The 20,582-nt window shown below is 32.6% G+C and overlaps 2 protein-coding genes and 1 pseudogene across 3 annotated transcripts; all 3 read right to left on the reverse strand.

Moving 5' to 3' along the window:
- Positions 1-255: 255 nt before the first annotated feature.
- Positions 256-7,573, reverse strand: LOC111277475 (protein DETOXIFICATION 24-like; annotated as a pseudogene).
- Positions 7,574-9,528: 1,955 nt separating this feature from the next.
- Positions 9,529-11,132, reverse strand: LOC111277476 (UPF0481 protein At3g47200-like). The gene has a single exon (XM_022863913.2). The coding sequence runs from the start codon at positions 11,130-11,132 to the stop codon at positions 9,762-9,764; it is 1,371 nt and encodes a 456-aa protein (XP_022719648.2). The 3' UTR covers positions 9,529-9,761.
- Positions 11,133-15,360: 4,228 nt separating this feature from the next.
- Positions 15,361-19,280, reverse strand: LOC111277787 (protein DETOXIFICATION 21-like). 2 transcript variants are annotated; one of them, XM_022864205.2, is made up of 8 exons: positions 18,870-19,280; positions 17,120-17,661; positions 16,935-17,021; positions 16,763-16,819; positions 16,427-16,665; positions 16,113-16,231; positions 15,841-15,927; positions 15,361-15,759 (listed from the first exon to the last, which is right to left on the reverse strand). In XM_022864205.2, the coding sequence occupies exons 1-8, from the start codon at positions 19,122-19,124 to the stop codon at positions 15,676-15,678; spliced, it is 1,470 nt and encodes a 489-aa protein (XP_022719940.1). In that variant the 5' UTR covers positions 19,125-19,280; the 3' UTR covers positions 15,361-15,675. The 2 variants fall into 2 exon arrangements, with proteins under 2 accessions (XP_022719940.1, XP_089620482.1); XM_089764356.1 differs by having other exon boundaries at positions 15,536-15,927; positions 18,870-19,266.
- Positions 19,281-20,582: the final 1,302 nt, after the last annotated feature.

Consider the following 20,582-nt stretch of genomic DNA (forward strand, 5'->3'; position numbering starts at 1 on the left):
GTGTGGACCAAATTTTGATTGAAAATGTCTTGGATTTCTGCTTTTTCAAACATTGGCTGAATGTCTTGTGCAAGGTCCAAAGAAAGTGAAAATGAGCAGGCATTCAATTGGGCATCAATGACCAATAACCACAACATTCATATTGGATGGATTGACCGCAATGTGTAAAAATGTTTGAAATTGAAACTGAAAATTTTATAAAGACGAAGACATGAAATTAACATAATTTTTTACTAATACGGCCAATACTTAAATTTAATCTTCTTCTCAAATGATCTAATTATGATTAAACAAAAAAAGAAAGTTGGTAATCCTACTACATAAATAACATCTCGTTGCATTTTTATGACAAAACCCAAAAAAGAAATGTAAATAAAAATAAAATAGAATTAGACAAGTCTTACCTGTTAGCACTGGTTTAATGCTATTGAACAAGATTGACATGGCAAGACGAGTTGAGACTAGAGATAACTTCTGCAACTTGTTCATTACTGGTAAACAAGTAGGAAATTTGATGCCCAAACACTAAACACAAAATGAAGAACACCATTCCAATGCTGATTGAAGTGTTTTTATTGAAAATTTCACTGCCTTAGCATTTCCTCTCCCTAATTCTTTCGCAACGCGGACTCAGTAAAAAAAGAAAAAAAAAAAAAAGAAAAATTCAAGGGATTGAAGGAGAAAAAAGATATAGTGAATTATACAGAGAAAAAAATTACATTGATGCGCTAAATAAGCCTAGGCAGATCATGAATCCCCATGCATTGACATTGAGGTTGCAGAAAATAAATTAGTTTTTAATTAGTAGATAATTTAATTCTTAGTAAATTGATGCACAAAATTAAAGCAAAAGAAAAGTAAATTATTTACTTTCTGTTAGAAAATTAACTTTTTTTAGTACTGAAAAGTTTAGGTAACAGAAAACTATCGCATTTCAGAATCAGGATACATCGCAGGCTTCAACAAGGATTACGTTGTAAGTACCAAATGGAGAAAGCAGCAATAGGCATTTTTCATATATCCAGCCAGCAAGACAAGAATGGCATTGTGCCACAACTCTAAGCTGTTAATTAGAAACAATCAATTTAAAAGATATCAATTAATTAGATAAGAGTACTGAATGTAACTTTGTTTTCCAAATATTAAGACCAGAGACCATGGAGAGCTTTATTATAGGCAATAGATCATAGAATGCTTCCATGAATTGGGGCACCAGCCTCCAAGGATGAACACAAACTCGCCTAGAACCATAGCCCAAGTACGTATATTCAAGGAACCCATTGCCCCAGCAACACCCCAGTTCAGTTTGTAAACCAGGATCCATGACAACATATGAAGAACAAATGAAGTGGCACTTTAGCACCCAACAACCAAGTTTTTGAGCGGAGCTTGAAGGTGCATTTGAATGGTGAGTCCAAGGACCATGTAAAAAATCATGGGAATAAACCATAGAGAAATTTTTCCGGCTGCTTCTGCTATCTCCTCTTCATGCCCAAGTAGTTTGAAAATTCGTGTAGCGAAAAGAATAGGGGGAGCAATATTGTGGCGGTAAGGCCATCGACAATCCATGATCGTTGCAGGTATATTCCCATCATGTGGTACTGCCCTGTTCCAAATGCTTGCCCACATAACGTTTCAGTTGCACTAGACATTCCAATCTGCCACGTTACATGAAAGAAGAAAAACAACATTCAACTTCAAGTACTTATTGAAATAGTAATAAAAAATTAAAATTTTATCAACAATCACATGTTCTGTCAGTAGAAGGTTGGATTCTAATTTCAATAATAAAATTTTAAATCTTGATAACCTCAAAAATAAAAAAAATAAAAAAAATCTTATGGAAATATGAATGTATCTATCAGATACATTTATTGTTAGAAAAATGGGGTCCAATCCCATGTCAGTGGTTTTGGACCAAGTAAAGGCCATGGGCCTTGATCTTTTATTTTACACAGAGCCCTAGCTACTTAATAAAAAAGAGGTGAGGTTGTTTTATGTGTGTGTCGCAAACCAAGCAGAGAAAGAAGAAAAGCCAGGAAAAGCAGAAAGAGAAAAAGGAGAAGGGAGAATTGGTTGAACGGAAGTCAATCCGTGGTCCGATTAAGTTGAAACCTTGTCAAGAGGTTTATGATTCAGAGTTCTACATTCTGCACGGTGAAGATCAGGTTTGAAGCTCTCTAGGAACAAATCCAGGGTGTATTTGTTGAGTCACTTATTTGGTGAGATTTCTCCAATTGTTTCTCTAGTTGTTGATTAGCTCTAGTTTTAGCTAGAGAAGAACTTTGTATAACTATTATTTGATAGTGAAGATTTTTCTGGTGGCCCGTGGTTTTTTTTCTCTACACTGGAGGGTTTTACACGTAAATCTTGGTGTGCTTTATTTTTACTGCGCATTTGATTATTGATTGTTGTCTATTGCTTCTGTATTGTTGTGATTATTGCTTCAGGCGCAACAAGTGGTATCAGAGCGAGGGTTATTTTGAGACATCGATACAGAAGCAACCCAAGATAGAAGTAAATTCTGTTTGAGATCATAGAGGGTGATACAGGTTCCATGATAAAATTGACAGCATCGAATTATTCAATTTGAAAGCCTATGATGGAGGGTCATCTATACTGCAAAGATTTGTATGAGCCAGTATTGGGTGATTCGACTAAACCAACAGATATGAAAGATGAAAGCTGGAAGAATCTAGGTAGAAAGACGCTGGCTACAATCAGAAAATGAGTTGATATCAGCGTGTTCCATCATGTAGCACAGGAGTCAGATGCTCACATTGTTTGGAAAAAATTGACAGCATTGTATGAGAGAAAAACAGGTATGAATAAAGTTATGCTTGTTAAAAAGCTTGCAACTTTACAGTACAGGGATGGACGATCTGTTACAGAACACTTAAGTGATTTTCAAGATATATTTAATTGGATGACTACTATGGAGCTTAAGATGGATGATGAAATAAAGGTATTATTTCTTTTGGGTTCATTACCAGACAGCTGGAATACTCTAGTTGTGACTGTTCTTAATTCAACTTCTAATTATAAGGTGACATTGGAGATGGTAAAGGACAATATGCTTAATGAAGAAGCAAGGCGAAAAGATGTAGACCCTGGAAATCAAGCTCTGGTCACAGAGAACAGGGGTAGAAACATCGACAGAGGTCAGGACTCAAAAGGTCGTGGTAAGTCTAAACATAAATCCAAGTTTAGAGGTAAAGTGAAGTGTTTCCATTGTGGTAAGGCTGGTCATATAAAACGAAACTGTAAAATCTTAAAGCAAGAGTGAAAAGATGAGAAAGGCAAGAGTTCAAATGATGGTAATGTTACAACAGTGAATTTAGATAGTGATTCAGTTACTTTGATTTGTACACATGGTGATTGTAATCATGTTAGTGATCTCGACATTGAGTGGATAGTTGACACAGGAGCGACATATCATTGTGTTTCTAAGAGAGAGTTGTTTACAACTTACAAAGCAGAAGACTTTGGTTGTACCAAGATGGAAAATAAGAGTGTGTCACAGATTGTTAGAATTGGTGATATTGTTGTACAAACTAGTACAGGCTGCATGTTGACTTTGAGGGATGTCAGACACATTTTAGATATGAGAATGAACTTGCTTGCTATTAATGTCCTTGATAAGGAGGGATATGAAAGTCAACAAAAGAATAGACAGTGGAAGCTTCTCAAAGGATCTATGGTTGTTGCAAAGGGAAAACTATGCTGCATAATGTATAAGACATTGATGCATTTGAACGGTAACCAGGTAAATACCGTTGAAAATGATGCTTCAGCAAACTTGTGACACAGGAGGCTGGCACACATGAGTGAAAAAGGGTTACAGGTTTTGGCAATGCACTCTCTCATTCTCTTGACCAAAGGTATGTCTATCGATTCATGTGATTATTGTTTGTTTGGTAAGCATCATAGAGTTTCTTTTCATAAAAGTTCTTAGAGAAAAGAAAATATATTGGAATTAATTTATTCCGACGTATGTGGTCCCATTGAGGTTGAGTCATTAGGTGGTAGCAGATATTTTGTTACTTTTATTAATAATGCTTCACGTAAGACTTGGGTGTATATGTTGAAATACAAAAGTCAGGTACTACAGTATTTTCAAAATTTTCATGCCATGGTTGAAAAGATGACAGGGTTACCCTTGAAGTGTATTCAAATTGATAATGGTGGGGAATACACATCTAAAAGCTTTGAAGAATATTGCTCAAAGCATGAGATCAGGCATGAGAGGACAGAACCTGGAACACCGCAGCATAATGGTATAGCTGAAAGAATGAATCGCACCATTATGAAAAAAGTCAGATGTATGTTGAGGATGGTAAAATTACCAAAGCCATTCTAGGGTGAAGCAGTCAACACAGCTTGTTATTTACTTAACAGGTCACCATCAGTTTCTTTGGGCTTTGACATTCCAGAAAGAGTGTGGACAAGGAAAGATACTTCATACTCTCACTTGAAAGTTTTTGGGTGTAAAGCATTCATGCATGTGCCGAAAGAGCAGAGATCAAAGCTTGACAGTAAAGCTACACAGTGTGTGTTTGTAGGATATGGTGATGAGGAATTTGGCTACAGGATATGAGATCTAGTAAAGAGAAAGACAGTCAAAAGCAGGGATGTGGTCTTTCATGAAAAAGAAATCATAACAGACCTTGAGAAAAATGAAAAGACTACACGAGTTACTGTTGAGTGTGATATTTCAACACCGATAGGGATTTCACAAGGAAAAGCCACAGATGGTAAAAATGAGCAAGAAACAGAACTTGAAGATATGAATGAGCCAGCCACAGTTAGTGATGAGCCAGATGCTATTAGTTTTGAGCAGAGGAAGCAATCTTCTCTACCTGAGAGTGTTGAGCAGGGGAAGCTACCTTCGGCATCAAGTGATATAGAGTCTTAGCCCAAGAGATCTACTAGAGAGCGCAGGCCATCTACCAGATATCCAAGTTCAAATTTTATTTTAGTTACCAGTGAAGGGAAGCCAGAAAGCTTTCAAGATGTGCAGGTTACTCCGGATAGAGAGCACTGGTTAAAAGTAATGAAAGAAGAGATAGAGTCATTACAAAAGAATGGTACTTCTAATCTTGTTAAACTTCTAACAGGAAAGAGGCCATTAAAGAATAAATGGGTGTTCAAGTTGAAAAAAGATGGATACAAACTAGTGAGGTACAAAGCTCGATTGGTAGTAAAAGGTTTTTCTTAGAAACCAGGCATCGATTTTGATGAGATTTTTGCTCCAGTTATAAAAATGAGTTCTATTCGAGTGGTATTGGGATTGGCAGCTAGTTTGAATCTTGAGCTTGAGCAACTTGATGTTAAAACTGCATTTTTGCATGGTGATTTGCAAGAGAACATTTATATGAATCAGCCTGAGGGTTTTGAAGTGAAAGGGAAAGAGCACTTAGTTTGCAAATTAAAGAAAAGCTTGTATGGCTTGAAACAAGCTCCGCGACAATGGTACAAGAAGTTTGATTCTTTTATGGTGAGTCATAGCTATAAAAGAACAGTAGCGGATTCTTGTGTGTATGTTAAACAATTCCCTAATGGTAACTTCATTATCCTATTATTATTATATGTTGATGATATGTTGATTGTAGGACAAGATGCTAGTATGGTTTGTAGGTTGAAAGAAAAATTATCTAAGTCCTTTGATATGAAAGATTTAGGTCCAGCAAAGCAGATTCTTGGTATGGACATTATCCGGGATAGGAAAGCTGAAAAGCTGTGGTTGTCACAGGAAAAGTATGTTGAACGAGTGCTTGGTAGATTTAACATGCAACATGCTAAATCAGTTAGCAATTCACTTGCCAACCATTTTCATCTAAGTAAGAAATCTTGTCCAGTGTCTAAGGAAGAGCAACTAGCTATGTCTAGTATTCTTTATTCTTCTGCAGTCGATTTTTTAATTTATCTTATGGTTTGTACAAGGCTTGACATTGCTCATGCAGTTGGTGTAGTGAGCAGATTTCTTTCTAATCTAGGGAAGGTTCACTGGGAAGCAGTGAAATGGATTTTTAGATATTTGAGGGGTACCTCAAAAATGTGCTTGACTTATGGAGTTTCACAACCAGTTCTAAAAGGGTTTACTGATGCTGACATGGCAGGCGATCTTGATGGTAGAAAATCTACTTCAGGGTATTTGTTCACTTTTACAAGAGGAGCTGTATCTTGGCAGTCTAAGTTGCAGAAGTGTGTTGGTTTGTCAACTACAGAGGCTGAGTATATTGCAGCAACTGAAGCATGTAAAGAAATGATTTGGATGAAACGTTTTCTTCTTGAATTGGGGTTGAATCAGAAATAGTATATGGTATTTTGTGATAGCCAGAGTGCTTTAGATTTGAGTAAGAATACCATGTACCATGCTAGAACAAAGCACATTGATGTTAGATATCATTGGTTACGTTCAGTGATTGAAGAACAGCAGATGCTATTGAAAAAAGTCTATACTGATAAAAATGTAGCAGATATGTTGATTAAGATACTTCCCAGGGAAAAACTTGAGCTTTGTAATAACTTGGCCGGAATGAGTTCCCTGGCCAAGGTAAGTTCCAAATGAAACTGCTATGGTGATGAATCTCCTCCTAATGGGGCTGGAAGGGGAGATTGTTAGGAAAATGGGGTCCAGTCCCATGTCAGTGGTTTTGGATCAAGTAAAGGCCATGGACCTTGATCTTTTATTTTACATAGAGCCCTAGCTACTTAATAAAAAAGAGGTGGGGTTGTTTTATATGTGTGTCGCAAACCAAGCAGAGAAAGAAGAAAAGCCAGGAAAAGTAGAGAGAGAAAAAGGAGAAGGGAGAGTTGGTTGAACGGAAGTCAATCCGTGGTCCGATTAAGTTGGAACCTTATCAGGAGGTTTATGATTCAGAGTACTACATTCTGAACGGTGAAGATCGGGTTTAAAGCTCTCTAGGAACAAATCCAGGGTGTATTTGTTGAGTCACTTATTTGGTGAGATTTCTCCAATTGTTTCTCTAGTTGTTGATTAGCTCTAGTTTTAGCTAGAGAAGAACTTTGTATAACTATTATTTGATAGTGAAGATTTTTCTGATGGCCCGTAGTTTTTTCCCTCTACATTGGAGGGTTTTACACGTAAATCTTGGTGTGCTTTATTTTTCCTGCACATTTAATTATTGATTGTTGTCTATTGCTTCCGTATTATTGTGATTATTGCTTCAGGCGCAACATTTACGACATAGCTAAAGCCTAAAATGTCAGGTTGCTTACAAGTATGCCATTGATAAACCGTACAAAAATGCTTTGAATGAGAGCATAAGTGGCAAGTTCAACTTCACCAATGTGACCAAGAAACGACTGTTTCACAACAATCATTCCAAAGGAAGTGACCCTAGACAGCATGGAAGGGAAAGCAACCATATTGTCTTCACAACAATCATTCCAAAGGAAGTGACCCTAGACAGCATGGAAGGGAAAGCAACCATATTGTCTTTGTTTCAATCCAAATTCTTCTTTTTAGATCAGTCTTGTCTTCTTCTTCTTCTTCTTCTTCTTCTTCTTCTTCTTCTTCTTCTTCTTCTTCTTCTTCTTTGTTTTCCATGGCTAACTAGCTCTGCAAAATGAGATAGAATCGAGAAATTAAAGTCAAGGCAACTAATACTGGACTTGGTTGGTCTTTAAAAAAGGAAATAAATGGATTTCCCTCATTCCCTGCCTAGTTTGAACTTTTTTGTTTCTAAAGGTCTGTACCAGCAGACCTACCTAAGATTTCTTTTCCATTTTTGATCGGAGGCTTTTGTTATTTAGCAATAAGGGATTCATATGCTTTGTCTAATACATATTTTTTTCCAAGTCGATTCAAATATATTTATTTACGTTGAGTTTAACAAATTAATAAAAAAAATTAATTTTTCACAATCTCTAAGTAAATTTAAACTCAAATAACATTAAAAAAAAATTTCTTTATCACTTGAATCAGCCATCGGTTGGTTTTTTACAAGAGAATTGGGAAATGCTTTTGATCAGCGAAAAAAAATGAGCCCACAATCTCAAACTGGTCTATCTCCAATTTGAAATTGTTGAATTGGTTTTTTTTATACAGTATTATTTCTGAACATTTTACTGGGAAGCAGGGAAAAGAAGCTAATAGGGTAGTTGGCCAGTAGTTGGTTCATTAAATATTTCCACCTCAATGTTTCCTTTGAGAAATACTATGCTTTAATTTCTAGAAATGATGAATGATCAATAATTTTATAGACTAGACCAATAAGAACTACATGAAGAAATATGCATTTGAAATTTAAATTTTATCCATCAACAACGAAACCTCTATCAACATTGGGCCGGTGGGTGAAGCATGCAAACAGATAAAATTGAACTTCAATTCTTTCATTGAAAAGGAAAATAGAGGAAGGAGGAAAATATGGATTGAAAATACTAGAGAAAATAAGAAAATAAAAGAAAAATAAAGGTAATAATTATTATTCAAAAATGCATTTAACAAATAATTCTCCTATCCATTAAGCATATTTATCGTTAAATAAACTAATTAAACCACCAAATAATTGTCCACCACTAGAATTCTATTAAAATTTAACTTTATTCTTAATTAAAATTTGAGTCAAATTTCTAACAATATGGGATTTTTGTACAATTTCAAACCTTTATTTTCTCAAATGAGTTTATATCTACTCTTTGTTTATTGATTTATGATGAAAAATCTTTTAAGTACTTAACTAACTACAAATTTATCATATACTTTTTTTTTTCTTTTTTAAATGACTATTAGATATGAAAGTAGTTAACTTAATTAATTTTTTAGACAATAATTTATGTAAGAATGCCAAATCATAAATAAAATTAAATAACTTTTTTTTTATTTTCAAAATTATTATTTTTTGGTATTTATTTTCAAAATTAATTGCAATAAATAAACTCACATGAAGCATGAGTAAATGTTACAAGAACATTTTAATAGCTCATAAGATAGTGATTAATAATTATTTTTACTCCCTCCACTTCAAATTGAATACCCATTTACTATTTTAGAATGTTTCAAAATAATATTCACTTTTCCAAAGTGAAAAACACTTTAATGTTATGCACAAATATTACTCCCTGCTATTATGTTTCTTTTAAGTTTTTAAGTCAAAAGAACTTAACTCTGAGCATTACTTTTAATAAATTTAAAAAATTAAAATAAATTTAAAATAAGATTTGTAAATTTTGAATATAAAATTTTGAATATATATTTTTAAAATTTTAATTTAATATAATATTTTAAAAATTAATGATCTAATTTTAATTTATTTAATTTAACCAAAAAATCAAACATAGACAAATAAAATGAGGTGGAGTTGGGCAATGCAAGAGTTCTCTAGTTTTTATAACTTGAAGGTCAATAGTTGTAAAGATTAAAGAATAAAACACCTAACTTTTAAAACGTTACATCATTTAAAAATTGATATTCAATTTGAAACAAATGAATTACTTTAAGTTTTCTTACTTTTAATAGAGAGACAAAATGCAAATGAATAAAACTTGCATATATATAATCAAAACACCATATTAAAAACATAACACTGGCAGGTTCGTTATTTCAACTTAAAACATACACTAACAACTTGGCCCTTGGTAAGCAATCCAAGAACCAAATTAAAAACAAAACAATGACAAACTTCAATCTAATTCCAAATATACATACATACATCATTTATTGAAGACACACCATCACAATATTAAAATCTTCTTGAGAGAAAGAGAGAGGGGGGGGGGGGGGGTTGAAGTGATCATTTAAGAAATGCCAACACGGTTTGAATGAAAGTAAGCACAACCATCACAAAAGCAACGACAGTTCCAGTTCCTCGCCAAAGATTGGTGAAATACACACGCTTCAGAATTGCTAGATTCTCCTTGAAGAATATTGCTATTTCGTGCTTCTGAGCATTTTTGTAATGCTGGTTTAGTTGATTCCCTGTTTCACTGTACAAACCAGGAGGCTCGCCAACTCCCTGCATGAGTTTCTTAATCATACCAACCATCATTTTGCTGGGATTTATTCTGCTAACGAGAATTCCCTCACTTTTGCCTTCTTTGCTTAAAATCCCTTTGTTTATTAACAAATCTACATCTTTGTCAGTTTTAATGAGATAATTCATTAGTTCTATGTAAGCACAAACATAGGCTTCACCTGGATAGTGGCACATCTCCAAGGCCATGACGTTGCGAATGTAAGCTTCAGTGTTGGAGTGCACATTCAATTTGGGGATATTAAGCTCCTTTCCTTGAAATTTTATATCAAGCCAGCTTGCATTTTCATCATCTGCAGCTTTAAGCTCAACACCAGCGTCTTGCAACATTGTCGCACTATACACTGTTTCAGTTTTACTTTCTTGGGCCATGGATGGATGGCAATTTTTGACCAGATGGCATCTTAGCAAACCGGTGAAGTGTAGGATTTTTAAATTATTGAACCTTTTATCCCATGGGATATCAAAGTAGAGGCAAGCAAGATGAAGAAAGGAAAGATCAGAGGCAGGGGTAGAGCAGGCTGAATGTAATTTATCTTCACGAAGTGATTTACGATATAACTCATACAGTTCTTCAAGCACAAAGAAAGGGATCTGATTTTCGAGTAGAATCAAGTCCCTCCGAAGACCAGCCGACCACGTTCCTTTTAATAAGAAGTCTTTAATTCCCAACTCTTTTGCAGTTTCCTTCTCATAGTTCCTCAATAAGAGCTCGACGATAAAGAGTGCGTCATAAAATATCATCACTACAATGTCATCGTCAATGATGGATGATGCTTCATAACAGTTGAGAATTGCTTTTTCCTTGCGTTCAACGAAGCTCCAAAAATCTTCCAATGTCTTAGTCGAAGTCCTTTCACAAAATTTCTTTTGATAGCTCAATTTATACTTTGCCATTTTACCCAAAATTGTTTTTCTGTAATGAAGAGGGCCTATTGAAATTAATTGAGGAGTATAGGCTTTTTCATTTCCTTGACGAATGTTCTTGGGGACCTCGTAGATAAACCCTCCCTCGGACCCAAGCTCCAAATCATCATTATCATTATCATCCAAGTCATCGTTTGCTAGATCTTTATTTTTCCCAAATTTTGGAACGTCGATGGCGCGTAATGGATCCCGCCTCGGTGGCATTTGTATGATCTGTAGACAAAAAATCAACACTGACTAGTTAGCAACGGAATCAATTCCTGATTATTCTCATTTCTCCTAGATGCTAATTTATAAGCTGTTTTCTTTTTCCTCAACTTAGACTCTATTCCTGATTAAGCTAAATACGTAATTCAAAGTCAAATAAATATATTTGGTTCTTAGGCATCATTCGGACAACCACAAAAGCTATGCCACTACTGCTTTATAAACGTCCAAAGAACCAACTGCCCGTGAAGCATCTACTTTAACAATGACTGGTAACAACCTTTTAGCAGACTCAATCACGTATAGGTAGAAACTAAAGCTTATCACATGACAAACTTGAAAGGGATAACAGATAAAAATAACAGACAAAAACAACAAAATAAAACCTGATTTCTGATACCAGTCTCCTGAAAGTTAAAGTCCGTTTTACTTAAATATCACCAATATAGTTTGTAAAGACAGGATTTATGTCAAGTAACTTTTGCCAACTCTCATTAATTAAACTAACCCATTCACATCCCAGCACAGCAGTTCTAATGATGCTAATAAGATGGAAAAGAAGATTACAGGGAAGATGAGGAGTATAGTATTAGCTTATCAATTTTCCTTTTCTTTTTTTTTATCAAACCTCCTCTTCCAGGAAAATTTGGGCTAAGTCAAAGTGACGTATCAATTTGCTGACCAAATTTGATTTCAAAGTTTCATGTTGAATGAAAAAGGCCATGTTTTAAATAACATGAAAAATGATAGTATTTTGGGTAACACAGTGATGATAGAGAGACTTAAAACTTACAGGAAAACCAATAGCCTTTTGCTTCCAAGACTAGATTGAAGTACGTTCCAAGGCTAGAATTTGCTGCAACCAGATGGAATTTCAAATGGAGAGGTATGGAAGGGAAGCAGTTGGAAGAACAACAGATGGTTGATTCATGAAGTTTATCAAAGTGGCTTGGGATATTATATAGATATATGATATGAGAAAAAATATATATAAAAAGGTTGGCGGGTTTTTTTTTTTTTAAATTTCCCGCCTTGAAACTTACTACTATTAATAAATAAATACACAATACTTATATCAAATTCCTTGCAAAGTTGACTTTGACGAGAGACTGTGCCGCACCTCACGTCATTTGCTGACTGCTGCCATATAGGTATCAGCCGAATGTCACACTTTTTCTTTTTTTTTTTTTGCATTTGAAGGGTTTTGGTATAAAAGACATTGTAATTTAAAGATAAAAAAAAAAGTGTTGTAATTTAAATTTTAATGAGTTGACTGTTATTTTTTAATAATAATTATTTAAATTAATTGAAATAAAATTTGAATTTAATTTTTATAATATAATTTAATTTAAGTTTTATTTTTTAATGTATTTATAAGTACCAAAAGAAAAAGTGATTGAACGTGAACATGGACACAATTCAGTGAAAGAATTAGTCATATCTCATTATTCTTGAAGTAAATTTATAAATATAAAAAGTGTAAACTCTATATTAGTGTAAGTGAATTTTATTTTATATATATATAGAGAGAGAGATCAATTTGTATTGAGTAAAATTTTAAAAATTTATATACTTTTTACGTCTCATATTATTGTTATATATTGATTTTCACAAGATTTAAGAAAAAAATTTTAATTTAATGTATTTAATGTTGAAATTTAAATTTTTTTATGAAATTAAAGTTTTATAATTTTTAATGTAAAAAGTCATAAAAATAATTTTAAAATATAAAAAAGAGTTTTAGATATTAGAAAAATATAGAACATAATTTTAAGACATCCTAAAAGAAAATATGAACAAAAAAATTTGACAAAGGAAATATTTTTTTAATAATTAATTTTAATAAATTCAATGGATAAGAAAATAAGTAAAAAATAAAAAAAAATTAATCTCATCTTTTTTATATATTAAAATTAAAGATTAAAAAAATATGTGAAAATATTTTAATTTTATATTATATAAATTGTATACCAACTCTATGGTAATTAAAAAAAAAAATCAAATAACAACAAAACAAAAGTTGGTAAAATTTTTGGCTACTTCATTAATAGCCGATTTCTTTGGAATATTTTAATATTTTTTATTCTCTAGTGGGTTATATTGAAACGTGCACATGTCTTGTATTAATTGCCTAGGAAATAAGAATGCAGGTAGCGCAAGTTTTGATGTGAACTGCTATAATTCTTTTAATATTCTAGTCAATAATTCATATAAAATTTATTCTAATCAGCAAAACCATGAATCCTATTCGTGGGTAGTTTAAAAAATAAAAAAAAGTCGACCTACAAAAATTTTATGTTCAAGTCAAATTAAATTTATCTTATAACATTAAACAATCTTGAAATTTACGTGAAAGTTATATTTTTTTAAAAAAAATAAAATTTAAAAATAAATAAATTATTCAATCTCAAAATTAAAATAAAATATATCATATCTGACAACTTAAGATAAGTGATTATAAGTCATGTATTTAAGATAATTCAAATAAATGATCATAAATATCTAAAATTTTTTCATCGAGTAAGACGATCTTAATCGATTGAATCAACTTCTAATTTATATCCTAATTTTTATTTTTTTTTTGTGTTTCAATTGAAAGCTCTTCTTAACCCTTTTGTGATTGTTTTTAATTGATGTTTACCGTTCAAAATAATTATTGTTTTCTTCAATCTCTTTGTTTGGTAACCTTAGTGGAGAAACAAACCTACTTCCCCTTATAATTCTGCTTTCCATTGGTTACATGATTTTATAATTAATTTTTTAAGTACAAATTCTTTTGTGTATGTCATAGACATTACTCATTTATCCAAAAAAAAAATTAGTACTTTCGAATTTCAATCAAAGGGACCAAATCCGGCAAGATTGGCTACCAACGTGAGTCCAACTGATATCTCTAATTCGTCAATTTCATCTTGCAATTTTTATTTTAATCTTTTTCAACTCCACCATGATTCCATAGAAGGAAGCGTGAGAATAAGACATACGTCCTACAATTGTTGTAGTTCCAGTCATTAATATTCTATGTTTCATCTGTTTGTTTGTTCAACTTTCTTGGCAAACAAACAGAGATTTGTTCATTGAACAAGAACATGGTACATTTTTCAGAAAAACCTTGTTCAATTAAGTTTTTACAGACTTTTTACTTCAATATAAGTTGACCCAACTCCATGGCAATAAATAATTCGAATAAGAACAAAACAAAAGTTGGTAACTTTCTTGGCAGATCATTAGTAGCCCTCTTCTCACGAAGTCCGACCAGCCCGGTTAGAGCCCTCCCCTTTAGTAAATGATTTAATAAAAATTTTAATAAAAAATTTAAATCTTGATAGAATTTAATAAAACTAATAATATATAAAAAATTATTAAATATGCAGTTTACAATTAAAATTTTGTTTGTGTTTATTCAATAGTTTACTAAAAATATTTAACTAAAAAATATACAAAAAATTATTAATTTTTTTTAAAATTTACATACTTGTTCAATGTAATAAAATCTTTTAATTTATTCATTTTTATTTTTTATTTTAATTTTTATTTACTCAATTTTAATAAAAAAATTTACAAATTTCATTTAAGAAACATCATCCAAATTTTTTCCAATTTTTAATGTATTTAATGATGAAAGATACATATTAGTCACATATTTAAATTTTTTTAAAAAATATTCATTTATAATATATATTTATATCAATGAATTTATTAATTTTATCACCGAAAAAAGTGTTGAAGAAAAATTTTGAAATATCGTGAGAAATTTTCCTTCAAATTTTCTTATTTTTTAATTTTTTACAATATCCATGAAAATGTTGAACATGTATATCCGTGAAACTTGCCCATTTAATTTTAAGCATTTTAGATTTCTACTCCATTAATAATAACTATTTTATTAATGATAAACATTAAAATTAATCATTTTATTGGTCTTTGTCTTCATGGTTTCCAGAATCCTTAAAAAGCAATAATCCTTTTCTTTCTCTTTCTCATTCTCTCATCCCTGATTTTCCTTCAAAAATTGATCTTAAGCATCTTAATCAATAAATGAGTCAATTTGCAGTTTCAAGCATTCTTCATTTGGTAAAAATACAAATGCTTTTTTGGGTTATCTTGATAACATATTGTGTTTCACAAGAAATCACTAACTCTCACTAAACACATTTCCAGTTTCTCTGTTGCTCTTGCTTCAGCATAACTGATCACCTTTCTCAAAGATAACCAACTAATATTTGGAAGCTTTGGACTCATAAAATATGATTGCAAAAGAAGCTAAAAGTTTTTTTGCATTTCCACAACTGATTGGCACTTTCAATCTACCCTATGGACATTGCAGAATACATAAAGCAGTAACATGTAATTAATACCAAGAGCCCAAGATGTTAATATGCAGGGGAAAACTACAGCTATTTCATTTGGTATGCATAGTTGACACCAAAGGAATTCCAAAAATAGTTGATCAAATTTCTTACAAGTGAATAAGCCATTGGCTTCAAGAAATGATAGCAACAAAAATCCAAATCCACTAGGAAAAAGAGAAGCTTGCCCCTCAGGCACCATTTTCAGTGTTGCTGTTTTCCTCCCTGGATTCTGGTACAAACCACTTGTTAACACGTGTTCGAGCTAAGACCACCTGTAGTTGGATAATATCTGTAAGTTGGATTTTAAGTGAAATTGTAAACAAAAAAAATCTAAACATTCCAAACAAGATTGCCTGTTTATCCCAGTCAGTTTTCCAGGTGATAATAACAAGTACAATAGTCTGAACGAGTGTTCCTAGCAACATGCCAATCCAAACACCCTGAAAAGAACAGAATGCAGCAGAAGAAGAAAAAGAAAGTCTTCTGTCAGAAGCAGTTTACATTTTCATGTCTAGGAATCCTTAAGTTTGAATATAGCTGATGCTAACGTGAAATGCAGATTACTAATTGATAGATTTGCCGAGTCAATTCTAAAAATGCAAGGCGCAAAAGATGGGGAAATCACCTTGACTTCCATGTCGAACACGTATCCGAGCACAACACCAATCGGAATGCCAATTAGATAGTAGGAAGCTATATTAACCCACGCTACGATGCTCTGCCATCCAGCACCAACAGCAACTCCTGTTGAAGAATATATATATATAAATATATATATATAATGCAACACATTTTTCCAAAGAGTTAAAGAAATGCCTGATCTTAATGCATGAATATATTTGGTTACATGTAATCTACTGTCATTAAGGTACAAATGTTAAGAGCAAACACCGATTGAAGCTGCCAGACAGATGATATAACCAACAAACGGAAATTTACCAGAAAGCACAGGTTGAACACTGTTTAGAAGTATGGAGCAAGCCAATAGTGGAGATAAATCAGCAACTGCATTTACCACCTCTTCACTTTCGGTAAATATGTATGCTAAACGTCCTCTAAGGCACAAAAATAGCACAAACAGCACAATTCCAAAGGAAAGTGATGTAAGAGTTGTCGACATGATTGAAAATTTGGCAGCTGCGGAGCTTCCTCTTCCAAGCTCATTTGACACCCTAACACTGAAAATTTTCCAAGAAGAAAAGAAACAATATTTAACTCACAGCAAACAAGATACAAAAAATCCATGGTCTTGTTCAAACTTTAAGCTAATAATACCTTGCTGCAGCCAAGAAACCAAGTGATATCATCATTTCCCATCCATTAATGTTCAGGCTGAAAAGGACATGTAAATTTATAAGTAGAATGCCATAGAAAATATAAGGATGGGAACAATAAAAGAAAGTGAAACCTTTTAAGCCGATCGGAAAAGGTTGGTTGGAAGACTTACCAGATGGCAAGAGCATCAATTGCAACCTGAGCATTTTTCAAGTTTCCAGTTAGAAGAACCAAGATTGTGTTGTACCACAGCTCAACACTGACAAGGACAACAAAATTCTCAACTCAATATCTTCTGATGTAAACTTTCTCTGCCAGTTCTTTCACGAGAGAGTCATAAATGGACAGAAGCCTTACCAGAGCATAGCACCAGATGACAAAGATAGCTTTACCACTGGCCAGAGATCCCTGAAAGCTAACGTTGAGAAACCCTTCCATGTGTCCTTACACCCTCCACATGTAACAAACAAAATCTGACCTATATTTGGTAACCAATAGGCCAAAATCGTGGATGACAATGCTCCTGCAAGCCCGAAGTTTAATTTCATCGTCAAAAGCCAAGAAAGAAAGATATGGATTCCAATAGAGAATGCTGCCAAGTATGCAATAATCATATTCTTGCTCTGTGCTTGCAGGAACATTTGGCAGGTGAAGGATATGATGAAAGAAAACACAATGAAAACAAACCATTGACCAATATATCCTGCCACATGTGCTATTTTTTCATCCTGGCCTAAAGCTCTCAGAAGCGGGCCAGCGAAGATATATAAAGGAAGAAGACAGCATGCAGTCATAAACAAAACTAGCCATGATCTTTGAAGGTAAATCCCGAGCATATGATATTGTTTTGCTCCAAATGCTTGACCACACAGAGTTTCCAATGCACTGGCCATACCCAGCTGCACATTCAAAATTTGCAAACATCAATACCAGTCCAATGTTTCCATCAAGAAGTTAACCCCATTTCCATTTTCTAACAATGTGAAAGTCATCAATTAGATATAAAAAAATATATATCTTATCACGTGTCAAATATCAAAAACAAAAGTAAAAGCTTTTAGAAGGTAGTACTCATTTTTTAAATTATAAGCACTTAAGCAACTTCAGACTAGAATTGCAATTGGGGTAATGTCACCAATAGCCCTGAACAATAATGAAATATTCAGTGTGAAACTTGAATTTTGAAAATTACTAATATGATACCTAAAAAATGAATGTGTTAACTAATGAAGTATTTGAAAGGTTGTTCGTTAATCACGTATCATCATTTTAAGCTAACCATGTTAGGGTTGATTACCGCATTAATTAATAAATTTATAATTTAGGTATCATATTGGAAATTTTTAAAATTCAAGTATAGCACATTTCTATTGGTGACATTAACCCATTGCAATTTTATGCTATATTGGTGATCTCAAGTCTAGAAAACTATCAGCCAAACAATGAGAAGTATATTGAAAATAAAAAAGAGTAAGGAAGCGAGTTCTTCTCTTTGTTCATAATACTCCTCACAGAACTCCAAGACACATCATTAAGAAAAAAAATCCAGATCATATCCGATAAATCAAAGGTTTCCTCAAGAATACAACATTGGCCTTTGGATTTCTCAAAATGAAACTCAATCCCCTGGCTATACAATAATAACAAAGTTTTCATGTTAATGCTTAAGATTAAGTAGAAATCAAAACCGATTCTTACCATATGATGTGAACTTGATCAGCCATGGAACTAACAACTGATCATCTAGGATCGATTAATGTAAAAGATAAAGGAAGAGTACTTGAAAATGGGCCAGTTTTGTACTTTTTAGACCAAAGAGGTAAATGATATTTCCTCTCAAACAAGCAAAACCAAAAAGCTCATTTGAAATAAAGGTTGCAATGATCAAGAACATCACAATATTCCATTTCAGAAAATGTAAAAGAAACCCAAACAAGAAAGGCCAAAAACCAATCCTTTCTAGTAACTATACTGCTAAAAAATTTTCAAAAGCTTAGGAAAAAAACCTTCTGGTAACTAAATTCCATACAAGAGAAAGTATAAAAAAACAATCATTCCTGGTAACTGAACCCCGAGGATCAAAACAAGGGGAAAATTATGTACATACCAGAACACCATTGCCGAACCTCAAAAGGACAGTGAAACAAAGGGAATAAGCGGCAAGCTCAGTAACACCAATGTGACCAACAAAAGCTTGACTGATTACAGTAACGCCAAAGGTAGAAAACCTGGTGAAAATTGCAGGACCAGCAACAACCCACAGCTTCTTTGTCTCTATCCATATCTTTTCCTTCAGTTTCACTTCTCCAACTTCAGTCTTCTCTTCTTCTGTTAGCAGCTTCTGGTTGATGTCTCCTTCCATTCTCTTACAACTAGTGTATTCCCAACCTGTTTACGTTTTCAAGCTGCTAGTAAAGCCCTCTATAGAATCCTAGAAAAATTCCACCAATTTTTGAACTTAATGCACACCAAGTTGCATATCTAGACTAAGGGTCAACCGTCAAAATTTAATGTGCACAAGGAAAGAGAAAGGGGGTGATTCACATTACCCATAATAATAGAGCAAATATTAACTACGGCACAATATTTTATGACGAATTTTCTCTTCTTTTTTTTTTTTGTGGCCCTGCCTTCCTGATTCAACGTTACATAAATTATTAAACTAGCGATGTCGATCAACTTTTTGAGAAATTATTTTTAAAATAATCATAAAATTGTCACGATACATATAGTCTATACCTAGTTCTTACCGCATCGTAAAACGAGGGCACAAATTATGCTCCATAATCGATCAATAAATTATGTTAAAAATAAAAAATTTAACGAATTTCAACACTTAAATTTACCATCATTCATTAAAAAAAAATCTCATGTTGTAAAGGATTTACAATAAATATAACATATCTCATTAGATGTTTACTTTCCTAACGTTGTAAACCCTACAAACTTAATTACTACTATAAAATAATGTCTCCAACTAATTAAATCATAAACCCGATATAATCCTATTTAAATCATACTACTCGAAACTAATCATAAATTGTTAATTTCAATACGATTACTAATTTAAAAAATGAATATAATCACTATTCAATCCGAAAACGACAGTTAAATTGCATCTCCCTACTATGTATTAACTTGAAAAGTGAATAGATATGCCGACAAACACAGTGATTCGTCTTTGGAATTTAGTAATTAAGAATGTATTGTCCTTACCGAACTCAATAGCTTAGTTGTTCATTAATAACTCTAAACCTTGTATTAATATAAAAAATATTTTATATTCAACAACTAGTATGATTTATTAATCAATATTTGAATATAAATATTTCACATGATATGAGTAAACTGCAGATTTTTAACCTAACTATTTGTCGAAATTAATCCAATATGTCCGTATTGGAATCTTAAACTTCATTTTTTTTTATCAAATTTTAACCAATCAAGTAAAAATAAGTTTCATTAAAGAAAAAAAATGGAAGGCACAAAATTTGTTTGTTTTTGATAACTTTAATGCTTTTTCTTTTGTGCCGATTACGTGTTCGTAATTTGTACATTAATGTCGAAGGGAATAATATCTTACTTACTAAATTGTAAACCAATAGCTAAATTGTAAACCAATAGCCGACACAGGACGACGATGATGCCACTTGAAATAATTAGCAGCAACTACGACATTTTTTAATTATTTTTTAGAGTGACTTTAATAATGGAACAAATGGTAATAAAATGATGTGAAAAAAAAATACGTGGATAAATTATTTTGAAAATGGATTATATCATATTTTATTAAAATTTTAAAAGGAGTATGATCTCTGTA

The sequence above is a fragment of the Durio zibethinus genome, chromosome 7, assembly GCF_047325235.1.
Source record: "Durio zibethinus cultivar Kanyao isolate XHJ-2024 chromosome 7, ASM4732523v1, whole genome shotgun sequence".
Taxonomy (NCBI): Eukaryota; Viridiplantae; Streptophyta; class Magnoliopsida; order Malvales; family Malvaceae; genus Durio; species Durio zibethinus.